General features: G+C 45.1%; 1 protein-coding gene and 1 pseudogene across 2 annotated transcripts in view; one reads left to right on the top strand and one right to left on the bottom strand.

Annotated features, from left to right (window-relative positions):
• The window catches only part of TBC1D22A (TBC1 domain family member 22A), a 451,059-nt gene that overhangs the window by 277,164 nt on the left and 161,174 nt on the right, over positions 1 to 12,721 (bottom strand). For both annotated transcript variants that reach the window (XM_049884681.1, XM_049884682.1), the window contains exon 7: positions 5,878 to 5,940. In XM_049884681.1, the coding sequence (XP_049740638.1) occupies positions 5,878 to 5,940 (63 nt within the window). The remainder of the gene's footprint in view (positions 1 to 5,877; positions 5,941 to 12,721) is intronic.
• LOC126076606 (uncharacterized) lies at positions 2,565 to 2,665 on the top strand (annotated as a pseudogene).

Below are 12,721 nucleotides of genomic sequence, written 5' to 3'. Positions count from 1 at the left end.
TATCCCTGGTTCCATGTCCTCTTCTGAGACAGGCCTGAATTTCTGGCAGTTTCCTGTTGATACACTGCTGCAGCCGTTTTGAATGATCTTCAGCAAAATCTTACCTCCATGTGATATTAATGATATTGTTCTATAATTTCAGCATTCTGTTAGATCACCTTTCTTGGGAATAGGCATAAATATGAACCTCTTCCAGTCAGTTGGCCAGGAAGCTGTCTTCCATATTTCTTGGCATAGATGGGTGAGCACCTCCAGCGCTGCATCTGTTTGTTGAAACATCTCAATTGATATTCCATCAATTCTTGGAGCCTTGTTTTTCACCAATGCCTTCAGAGCAGCTCGGAATTCTTCCTTCAGTACGATCAGTTCCTGATCATATGCCACCTCTTGAAATGGTTGAACATCGACTAATTCTTTTTAGTATAATAATTCTGTGTATTCCTTTCATCTTCTTTTGATGTTTCCTGCGTCATTTAATATTTTCCCCATAGAATCCTTCACTATTGCAACTCGAGGCTTGAATTTTTTCTTCAGTTCTTTCAGCTTGAGAAACGCTGAGCGTGTTCTTCCCTTTTGGTTTTCCATATCCAGCTCCTTGCACGTGTCATTATAATACTTTGGTTTGTCTTCTCGAGATGGCCTTTGAAATCTTTTGTTCAGTTCTTTTACTTCACCAATTCTTCCCTTTGTTTAGCTGCTCGACGTTCGAGAGCAAGTGTCAGAATCTCCTCTGACATCCATCTTGGTCTTTTCTTTCTTTCCTGTCTTTTCAATGACCTCTTGCTTTCTTCATGGATGATGTCCTTGATGTCATTCCACAACTCGTCTGGTCTTCGGTCACTAGTGTTCAGAGCATCAAATCTATTCTTCAGATGGTCTCTAAATTCAGGTTGAATATACTCAAGGTCATATTTTGGCTCTCGTGGACTTGCTCTGATTTTCTTCAGTTCAGCTTGCACTTGCATATGAGCAACTGATGGTTTGTTCCACAGTCGGCCCCTGGCCTTGTTCTGACTGATGATATTGAGCTTTTCCAGCGTCTCTTTCCACAGATGTAGTCAATTTGATTTCTGTGTGTTCCATCTGCCGAGGTCCATGTGTATAGTCACCGTTTATGTTGATGAAAGAAGGTGTTTGTAAGGACGAGGTCGCTGGTCTTACAAAATTCTATCATTCGATCTCCGGCATTCTTTCTATCACCAAGGCCATTATTTTCCAACTACTGATCCTTCTCCTTTGCTTCCAACTTTCGCATTCCAATCACCAGTAATTATCAATGCGTCTTGACTGCATGTTTGATCAATTTCAGACTGCAGTAGCTGATAAAATTCTTCTATTTCTTCATCTTTGGCCCTAGTGGTTGGCATGTAAATTTGAATAGTAGTCGTATTAACTTATATCCTTGTAGGTGTACAGATATTATCCTATCACTGACAGCACTGTACTTCAGGACAGACCTTGAAACATTCTTTTTGACGATGAATGCAACACCAGGCCTCTTCAAGTTGTCATTCCCAGCACAGTAAACTATACGATTGTCCGATTCAAAATGGCCAATACCAGCCTATTTCAGCTCACTAATGCCTAGGATATTGATATTTATGCATCCCATTTCATTTTTGACAATTTCCAATTTTCCTAGATTCACACTTCGTACATTCCATGTTCTGATTATTAATGGATGTTTGCAGCTGTTTCTTCTCATTTTGAGTCACGCCACATCAGCGAATGAAGGTCGTGAAAGCCTTACTCCATCCACATTATTATTTTTTTCTACTTTGAGGAGGCAGCTCTTCCCCAGTCACCTTCTGAGTGCCTTCCAACCTGGGAGGTTCATCTTCCAGCACTAGATCAGACAATGTTCCACTGCTATTCACAAGGTGGAAACCCTGGTGGCTGACCAAAAGGTCAGCAGTTTGAATCCACCAGGCGCTCCTTGGGAACCCTGTGGGGCAGTTCTACTCTGTCTGTAGGGTTGCTATGAGTCAGAATTGACTCGACGACAGTGGGGTTTTTTTGTTTTTGGTTTTTTATTCATAAGGTTTTCACTGGTAATGCTTTTCGGAAGTAGACTGCCGGGTCCTTCTTCCTAGTCTGTCTTAGTCTGGAAGCTCAGCTGAAACCTGTCCTCCATGGGTGACCCTGCTGGTATCTGAATACCAGTGGCATAGCTTCCAGCAACACAGCAACACGCAAGCTCCCACAGTACATGTTACAGGTTATTTTTTCACATTTTGGAAGTCTCTGGATTTTCCCCTTGCTGTCAATTCCGACTCATAGCGACCCTACAGGACAGAGTAGAACTTACCCATAGGGTTTCCAAGGGGCGGCTGGTAGATTCAAACTGCTGACCTTTTGGTTAATGGCCAAGCTCTTAACCACTGCACCACCAGGACTCCAAAGGATCAACAAGACCACAAATATCCATACAGACTCTGCTTTAACCGAACTCCCCAAAATCTATGCTTGGTAGTAGTGAGTTTCATTAGGGGAGGGGTACTGTGTTAGCCACAGCAATATTCATGCTGCCCACAGGTCTGCTTTCCCACTCCTAAATAAATGAGGTGTTGCATGAAAGGAGAGAAGGTTAGCACTCCCCTTGACAAGAACACGTATACGGTTAAGGAATTGCCACCTACTTTGTGGCATCTAACCACTGTTTTGGAAACCCTGGTGGCGTAGTGGTTAAGTGCAATGGCTGCTAACCAAAAGGTCAGCAGTCTGAATCCGCCAGGCGCTCCTTGGAAACTCTATGGGGCAGTTCTACTCTGTCCTATACGGTCGCTATGAGTCGGAATCTACTCGACGGCAGTGGTTTTTTAAATAAATGAGAGGTTTACCATTCCTGTGGACCAACAGACTCAGTATTGTTGTTGTTTCTTCCCAAATGCCTCTAAGTGCAGCCATGTGACTAAGTTCTAGCCAGTAAGATATAAGCAGAAAGTATGAGCAACTTCTATGGAACATCTTGAGAGGGAGGGGGCATGAGTTTCTCTAGCTATTTCTTATTTTTCCAGCTAGTGGGAATGCAAATGCAGAGGACAGGGCTAGCGCAGCCCACTTGGACCAAGAGGTTGAAGCCAAGCACAGAGGAGCAGCTAAGTAGAAGAAGCCTGAGTCCCCACCATGAATGCGTTCACGAGACAGTGACAGACATCCACCTTGCGAAGCAACTCCTCTTAGGGATCTGCAGTCACACACAGATATAGCCAAGGCTAGCCTATACAATGCCAGAAATCATAACTTTATTCTGCCTACTGGCCAACACATGCCCAACGTTTCAATACTTTTCCTAAAGCCCTTGCTCATCATTTAATTTCCTCACAGACCAGGCTGTGCGCAAATGTCCCACTATCATACTCCCCCAGAAGCCCACCTGCCCTTCGAGTTCTGTCAATCTGCTGAGCCTGGAACCTGGAGAGAAGCTCCATCTCCAGGTGGCGCTCAGGAGAGCTGAATGAGAATTGTTTCTGACACAATGCCAAAGCAGACATGCTCCAACCCGACAGGATCAAGCCCAACATTTCACAGACAAAGCAGGTCACCTAGAGGTCACTCTGGATCACTGCTCCAAAGCCAAGACACCTGAATGCTCACCTCTACAAAGACGTGTCAGGTGGTCGGGAAAAAAATAAAAACATAAACCAAAGGTTTTGGGGGAAATTCTATTTTCCATAAAATAAATACAGAGGTTATAAAACGTTATCTCTTGTTTTCCAACTAAAATTAGCACAACTACTGAAAAGGATAACCAAAGAGAAGGATTTTAAAATGACCACTTGTGGGGAAAACTAATTTTCTCTTCTTATGTTCAACTGCTGTGCGTACTTTTGCTTTAACAATCCTGGATGTTTTTTTTAACAAACTGCCTACACAGACAAGCGATGTCAAAGTTTAAAAGTGCAGCTATTGCAGCAATCAAGATGCAAAACAAAATACTTCAAACAATAAGAAAATTCCATCTTAGAAAGACATCATTTACAATAGCAACAAAAAATATAACTAAGAATAAATCCTTTCACGAAGAAAGTTTTATAAAAGTTCATTGAAAGACACTAAAATTGGCCTATGAAGGGATAGAGGACATGCTCGTAAGTACAAAGACCACGTTTCAAGAGATGCCAGCCCTCCACACTGACCTACCCCCAGTGCAAGTACAATCATAATTCTAACAAAACTCAAAAGCAAAAGATGAGCAAACCCAAAAGCTCTGGGCCTCAGTGAGGAGCCAAGGTCTAAAACCACCGATCCACGTGGAAGAGGAAGGAGGGAAGTGAACTTCTCCTACCGTACATATATTAACACTTACTCTAAAGCAAAATTATCAGCAGGCATGAAGGGAAGGTAATCGGAACAACGGGACGAAGTAGAGACACAAGACAGACCTATGCAGATATGAAGATGATGGAAAAAAGGAGTGGCGTTTCAAACTTGTGGAGACAACAATAAGTGGGGCGGGGGTGGCTGGTCATCACCTGAGAAAACAGGCTAGGTTCCCACCTCACACCAAACACAACTATCAGTGACAGAGGTGCTAAGCACTTAGGTGTGAAAGGCCAGACTTTAAAACTTTTAGATGAAAATACGCGAGAACACCTTTATGATGCATGTGTTCTGTTGTTGTTGTTGTTGTTGTTAGCTGGCATCAAACTGGCCCATCCGGCACCACCCCATGACGGTTGTCTGCTGGAGCGTTATGATCCACAGGGTTTTCACTGGCTGATCTTCGGAAGGAGACTGCCAGGACTTTCTTCCTAGTCTGTCTTAGTCTGGAAGCTGCACTGAAACCTGTCCAGCATCAGAGCAACACGAAAGCCTCCAGTGACAGACAGGTGGTGCTAGTGCATGAGGTGCACTGGCTGGGAATCAAACCCATGTCCCTGCACGAATGGCGAGAATTCTACTATTGAACTACCAGTGCCCTTATGCAACAATTCTAATCCTACACAAATGCCCTAGGACATTCTCACCCATAGGTACCTGCATGGGTACATGAAGGTTCCTGGTAACATTGTTCCCAACAGCAAAACACTAGGAACAACCCAAATGCCCACCAACAGGAGAAAAGATAAGGAAAGTGTGGGATATTTCAACAACGGACTGTTACACAGCTAGACACAATAGATTAGCTGAAGCTTAGAGAACAGTGCTGAGAGAAAAGCAAGTTGCAGAGAGCAGGCTACAGAAAGAACAGCACGGCTCCAAAACAGGCCAAATTAAATCGTGCGTTAGTTGTGAGTATTACATGACATGCACTGAAGCTGTGAAGAGAAGCAAGCAAATCATAACCAGAGAATTCAAAAGAGGGGTCATCTGCCGGGGGGACTGAGAGACGGCGGTAAGCGCACAGAAACAGGACGTCCTGGACGTAGGTGGTGGCGGTTCTTACGCGACGGATGCCCTGAACCGCACCCTTAAAAATGGCTGCGACACCCGAGTTTATCTCATGTCTATTTCACCACAATAAAATTAGAGTCGAAAATAATAATAATAACAACACAGAAACAGCTTTTAACAGTTACCGGTTCGGCTCCGCTTCACGTCCAGGCGCCCAGCTGGTCAGCATGGTGGGGTCTGGTTTATAAATCCAGTGGTGGGTTCATGAGTGTATTCTATGTACATGTACACGCACATAACACACACACACACTACGTATGTTCTTTTGTATGTGCATCTATAAAGCCTCTTAAGAATAACTGGAGATTCCCGTCGAGTATTATGTCCACAGGGCTGGTCTCCCCAGAAACGGGCCTGCCCTAAGCATGTTTCCGGGTACAGCGCTGCACCGGACCCAGTTATCTAGTGAGAACAGTCAGCGCCAATCACTGTCAACTAGGGGAAAACCTTCCAGCAGGGGTTTCCAGATCTGGCGCTCACCTCTGTCACTTTGGGTTGAAGTGTTAAAGCCTCCGGGCTCATCCGAGGGATATCTATGTGGATCTGCAGAGGCAAGAGAAAGAAAATGTTACCTTAAAAATGAGAAACATTATACAAGCATTGTGATCCAAACGGCAATATGTTATGATGGCAACAAGTTTGCTTTGGCCCTTAATATTTCTCTCTCTGAAGACACGAATTCTCTGTTTTCTCGTATTTCCTCCAGGGGATGTAGCCAAGGTCTGCTCTATGTGAAAGGGCTCGCCTGGTTCAGGACGTCAGGCTTCCTGGCCACGCCCCCGACACAGCACACTAGGCCTGCTCTACCTCAGTGAGGCTCACCTGGCCTAGGACATCAGGCTCCCTAGCCACGTCCCCCGACACAGCACACTAGGTCTGCTCTAACTCCACAGGGCTTAGCTCATCTAGGGTGTCAGGCTCCCTAACCACGTCCCCCGACACAGCACACTAGGTCTGCTCTAACTCCACGGGGCTTAGCTCATCTAGGATGTCAGGCTCCCTAATCACGTCCCCCGACACAGCATGCTACATGGTGAGCACCGAGACGCCCTCAGCTCTTTAGCAACATTGTCCACGGTAATTAGTGAACATTGATTTTTCAGCCTCTGACATGGGAGCAATTCGAGCACATCAACAGTGTACAAATTTTCAGCTGTGACAGCTTCTTGGAACACAGGTCACATTTTTCTCCATAAAGTCCTCGGAGAATCTAAGATGTGTTTCAAAAGAAGCATCTAGAAATCTCTGCTACTGTCCAACTGGTTCCTGCTTGACCCTGTCTGACATGATCATCACATTCAAGGTCTCAGCACCACAGAGGAATGCACTGTGGGTTCAGGAATCAAGCCTGAGCAGGCGTGACAGACCGCTCACAGCATCCCACGTGTACATGGGGACACTCAATCCTAAGCTGGCGTCACAGATGGATCACAGTGTCCCACACGCACACAGGGACACTGGGGCCTGAGCTGGCATCACAGACGGCTCATGGCATCCCATGTGCACACTGGGACACTCAAACCTGAGCCAGCATCACAGACGGCTCACAACATCCCATGTGCACACAGGGACAATGGAGCCTGAGCCGGCGTCACAGACGGCTCACAGCATCCCACGTCAACTTCCCACACTAGCCACACTGTCTTCACCCCCACTTACCCAGGAACACTCCCTATACAGGACAGAGGAGCACGTTCTAACACCAAGGGGGACTCTACAGTTGGGTTACCTTTGACCAGCCGTGAGGATAACCACAGAGCACCAGGGTTCCAGGGATTTCTCCTTACTCTGCTTCTTACCAGTACTGTGGCCTCAAGGAAATCACTTACGCACTGCACTCAACCCATTTACACCTTCCAAGCATGAAGACCAGATAAGACTGTGGACTGACAGCCCACAGAACCTTCTGATAATTGTGAGGTTCTGAAACATTTGAGCTATGTTGGACAATAGCAGGTTCCTGCCTCAAACAGTTCCCTAGCCCAGAACCTGGAGACCATCAGCAAGACAGTAGCAATAGAAGCCAAGGGTACAGAGGACAGCTCAGGGAGAGAGATGGGTCAGTGGCCAGAAGCCAGTAGACCAATGCTCGGGGTGCACGGAAAATAGAAGCAGCAAGGAGGAGGTGGGGCCAAGATGGCCGAGTAATCAGACACTTTCGGTGATCCCTCTTATAACAAAGACCCAAAAAAACAAGTGAATCGATTATATATACGACAAGATAGAAACCCTGAGCATTAAAGGCAAAGTTAAGAAATCAGATTGAGTGACAGGGGAGGGAGACAGTGAGGAGTTGCCAAGTTGGGGCACTGCCTCAGCCCCGATTCTTTGGTGCAACTGCGGCAAGGCTGATGACAGTTTTTGGAGACGGGGCTGCTTCAGCGAAAAAATGCAGGCAACGTGGCGTGCCCCTGACCCTGTGGCATGTCAGCAGCGGGGCTGCCCATGGTGTTTAGGACGTGGCTGCTTCAGTGAAAGAAGGCAACAGAAGTTTCACAACCCTAACCCCCTGGTGTGACAGTGGCAGGGCTGGCAGTGGAGTTTAGGACACAGCTGCTTCAGCGAAAGAAGGCAAGTATGGGGACACAGCCCTAACCCCCAGGGCAATCACGGCAGGGACCAGCCAGTGGACACAATCTACACGTGCCTCTGGAATCTGAGATAAAACAGTGCTCTCAGCACAAGATAAGCGATTTTCTCTAATCTACTGGGAGGATCTAATAGCTCCTCCTTTGAAAGAACTCTCTCCTATCTATCTGATCCCTCCTCCCTACGCCCTAGCCAGCTTCATTAACAGTTGATTTCCCTGGGTCAGGGATAGGTCCTGCTGCACTCTGAGCCATTCTCCTGGCCTTGGAGAAAGAACAAACTAACAAATGGAGGAAAAATACTCTGCCGACTCCCCTAATCTGGAAACTCAGAGCAGAAGCAGCTCCAGTCCAGGCACAAGCAATCCACCGACTTTGTCTTTCACCCTGCATGGCTGTTATATTGCGAGGGTGAATCTGTCTGAGGTCTTATTGTAACTGTTTCACCTGTGTGGTGAACAGGCAGATTTTTGATGTTTGATACTGCTCTACCTATTAAACAGGGCCCTCACCTACCCACAGCAGGGGCCTGATGACTGGAGGCTACAACCACACCACCTTGCCATCTGTGACAGGGGTCCAAGCATAAGTGGTGCTTCCCAGTCTTTTCAGTTAAAAGCACTGGTTGCCTATGGTACGGCTGCAGAGCCAAACACCAGAGGGCTCTAGAGAACAGGGACATGTCTTCCTCAGAGACACTCGGGGGAAGGCTGTCAGCCCCTTGCCTTCCTCAGAGTGTGACCCCCTTCTGCTACCAGAAACTAGTGCATACACCAATCACCACTGCTCCTCTAAGATCGTAGGTGAGAGCCTACACCACACAGTAGGTGACCAACTATCAGGACACCTGAGCTGAATCTATACAAGAATAGTGAATGGACTAGTAGGCTCATACACCTGGTAACAGCTCTAGCCATCTGGTAACAGGACATTAGTGCTTCAAAGGCTCCAATAATTAAGTTGGCTCACTCTAGTAGCCTATTTGGGTATATGAAAACAAAACAAACAAGAAAATAGGACAGACTGAGCAAACATAAAATAAATTAATAACTTATAGGTGGCTCAGAGACAACAGTTGATATCAAATCACATAAAGAAGCAGGCCATGATCACTTCAACCAACTCCCAAAACAAAGAATCAAGGACTCTCCCAGATGAAGATGTATTCCTGGAATTTCCAGATGTAGAATACAAAAGATCAATATACAGAATTCTTCAAGACATCAGGAAGGAGATCAGGCAAAACACAGAAAAGCCAAGGAGCACATAGATAAAGCAGTCAAGGAAATCCAGAAGATTTTTCAAGAACGTAATGAAAAATTTAATAGGCTGCAAGAATCCATAGAGAAACAGCGATCAGAAATTCAGAAGATTAGCAATAAAGTTTCAGAATTAGACAACTCAGTAGAAAGTCAGAGGAGCAGAATAGAGGAAATGGAAGTCAGAATTAGTGAGATTGAAGATAAACTATTTGCAAGCAATCTATTTGAAGAAAAATCAGACAAAACAATTTTAAAAAATGAAGAAACCCTAAGAATCATGTGGGACTCTATCAAGAAGAATAACTTGTGAGTGACTGGAGTACCAGAACAGAGAGGGATAACAAAAAAAATATAGAGAGAACTGTTGAAAATCTGTTGCCAGAAAACATCCCTGATATCGTGAGAGATAAAAGGGTATCTATCCAAGATGCTCATCAAACCCCATACAAGGTAGATCCCAAAAGAAAGTCACCAAGACATATTATAATCAAACTTGCCAAAACCAAAGATAAAGAGAAAAATTTAAGAGCAGCCAGAGATAAGCTAAAAGTCACCCACAAGGGTGAATCAATAAGAATAAGTTTGGACTATTCAGCAGAAACCATGCAGGCAAGAAGGCAATGGGATGACATATATAAAGCACTGAAGGAGAAAAACTGCCAGCCAAGAATCCTGTATCCAGCAAAATTGTCTCCCAAATATGAAGGGGAAATTAGGACATTTCCAGATAAACAGAAGCTTAGGAAATTTGCAAAAATGAAACCAAAACTATAAGAAATACTAAATGAAGTTCTCTGGTTAGATAGAAAATCAGTAGTATCAGATACCAACCCAACACTAGAACACAGGACAGGGCAACCAAATATCAGCTCAGACAGGGAAATCACAAAAATAAATCAAGATTAAAAAATGCTCAAAACAGGCAATCAGCAGTGTCATTATATAAAAGATGACAACATTAAATCAATAAACAGGGACTAAATAGTCACAGATCTTCCATATGAAAAGGAAATCAAAGTGATATAGGGAGATACAGGTCAGAGTTAAACTTAGAAAAATAGGGGTAAATATTAAGGTAACCACGAAGAAGACTAACAATCCTACACATCAAAATAAAACACAAGAAAAACATAAAAGCTCAGCAAAAACAAAATCAACTCCAATAAAAAAGAGGAACACACAATTGACAAAGAAAAACTACTCAGCATAAAAACATAAGTAGAAAAATCAAACTGTCAATACGAAAAAAAAAAGACATCAAAATGACAGCACTAAACTCATACCTCTCTATAATCACACTGAATGTAAATGGACTAAATGCACCAATAAAGAGACAGGAGTTGCAGAATGGATTAAAAAAACATGATTCATCTAAATGCTGCCTACAAAAGACATACATTAGACTTAAAGACACAAACATACTAACGCTCAAAGGATGGAAAAAAATATATCAAGCAAACAACAATCAAAAAAGAGCAGGAGTGGCTATACTAATTTCTGACAAAACAGACTTCAAACTTAAATCTACCAAAAAGGACAAGAAAGGACACTATATAATGATTAAGGGGACAATATACCAGGAGGATATTACCATATTAAATATTTATGCACCCAACAACAGGGCTTCAAGATACATAAAACAAACTCTAACAGCATTGAAAAGTGAGATAGACAGCTCCACAATAATAGTAGGAGACTTCAACAAAACCACTTTCAATGAAGGACAGAATATCCAGAAAGAAGCTCAATAAAGACACGGAAGAGTTAAATGCCACAATTAAACACCTTGACGTCATAGACATACACAGAACACTCCACCCAACAGCAGCCAAGTGTACTTTCTTTTCCAATGCACATGGAACATTCTCCAGAATAGACCACGTATTAGGCCATAAAGCAAGCCTTAACAGAATCCAAAACATCGAAATATTACAAAACATCTTCTCTGACCATAAAGCCATAAAACTTTAAGTCAATAACAGAAAAATCAGGGAAAAGAAATCAAAAACATGGAAACTGAACAACACTTTGCTCAAAAACAACTGTATTACAGAAGAAATTAAGGACGGAATAAAGAGATTCACAGAATCCAACGAGAATGAAAACACTTCCTATCAGAACCTTTGGGACACAGCTAAAGCAGTGCTCACAGGTCAATTTATATCAATAAATACACACATCCAAAAAGAAGAAAGGGCAATGATGCTGGTCAGGAGTGAACTTCGTGGCTCAGGTAGACACATAAGACTATGTGGGCGACTCCTGTCTGGTGGTGAGATGAGAAGGAAGAGGAGCTGGTCGAATGGACACGGGGAATACATGGTGGAGAGGAGGAATGTGCATCTCATTAAGAGTAGAGCACCTGGGAGTGTGTGGTGGGGTGTGTATGGCTTTTTGTATGAGAGACTGACTTGATTTGTAAACTTTCAACTAAAGCACAATAAATAAGTTAAAAAAAAAGAGCCAGCAAGGAAAGAACAGGGGGAAGAAGTCAGAGGATAAATGAGATGGCACCAAAAGGAATACACAAGGACAATTGTCTTGGTCCTCTAATAGCAAGGTGAGGAATTCAGTAATCTGAGACACACATGCACAAGGACTCTTCCAGAGGAGACCTGCCAGCCAGCCTCCTGGAAGGAGAAGGTGGGGTGGGGGGGAGACAACAGGGAGGGAGGAGGAGGAGCAGAGAAATGAGTTGGGGAAGGAGAGGGAACAGGGGGATGAGGAGGTGAGGGAGGGGGAGGAGAGGGAAGAGGAAGGGTGGTGAGAAGGGGAGAAGAAGGGTGTCAGGAAGAGGGGGTAGGGAGAAGAGAGGGGAGTAGGAGGGGGGCAGAGAGAAGGAGGAGGGAGACGGGGAGAAGAAGAGGGAAGAAGGCTGGTGGGAGGAGGAGGAGGAAGAAGGGTGGCAGGAGAACGGGTAGCATGAGGAGAGGAGCGCTACAGAAGGGTGGTGAGGGGAGGAGGGGGAGGGGGGCAGGGGGGGCTCCAGCCACCTGTGCAGGAGCCAGGCGTGGGGAAAAGGGCCCACCAGGACCAACTACAGGGTCATTGAGGGCCATCCATTCTAAGAGCACCTTCCCATCCAATGACACTCCCAGAGGCATGCGCCTGTCCTGGCACCAGGACTGTTGGCTTCTCCCAGCAGGAGCCAGCTGGAACCCACCTCAGTCTGCCAAGTGCCCAGCACAGCGACGGGAACAGAGCACACTCCTAACCACTCCCTGCCACATGGCTAGCATGACGATGACGAGACCAGTGTCAAAGGGGGCAAAGCTCCACGTTGCCCGCCACCACCACCCGCCCTGCACCCCCCCACCCACAGGACCCGGCAGGGAGGAGAAAGGCTGTGAAGGCCCGGTAGAGCTGACCACAAGAGGCAGAGACACGCTGGAGCCATTGTTAACGAAGGGCACCTCTGTATGCTTCTGAAATAACGTCTCCGCAGAAGAGCAAACACTTCACCGTCAAACGAAG

Source organism: Elephas maximus, chromosome 4, assembly GCF_024166365.1.
Source record: "Elephas maximus indicus isolate mEleMax1 chromosome 4, mEleMax1 primary haplotype, whole genome shotgun sequence".
Taxonomy (NCBI): domain Eukaryota; kingdom Metazoa; phylum Chordata; class Mammalia; order Proboscidea; family Elephantidae; genus Elephas; species Elephas maximus.
Note: the sequence above shows the minus strand (reverse complement) of the source record. Positions and strands in the feature narration are given on the sequence as shown.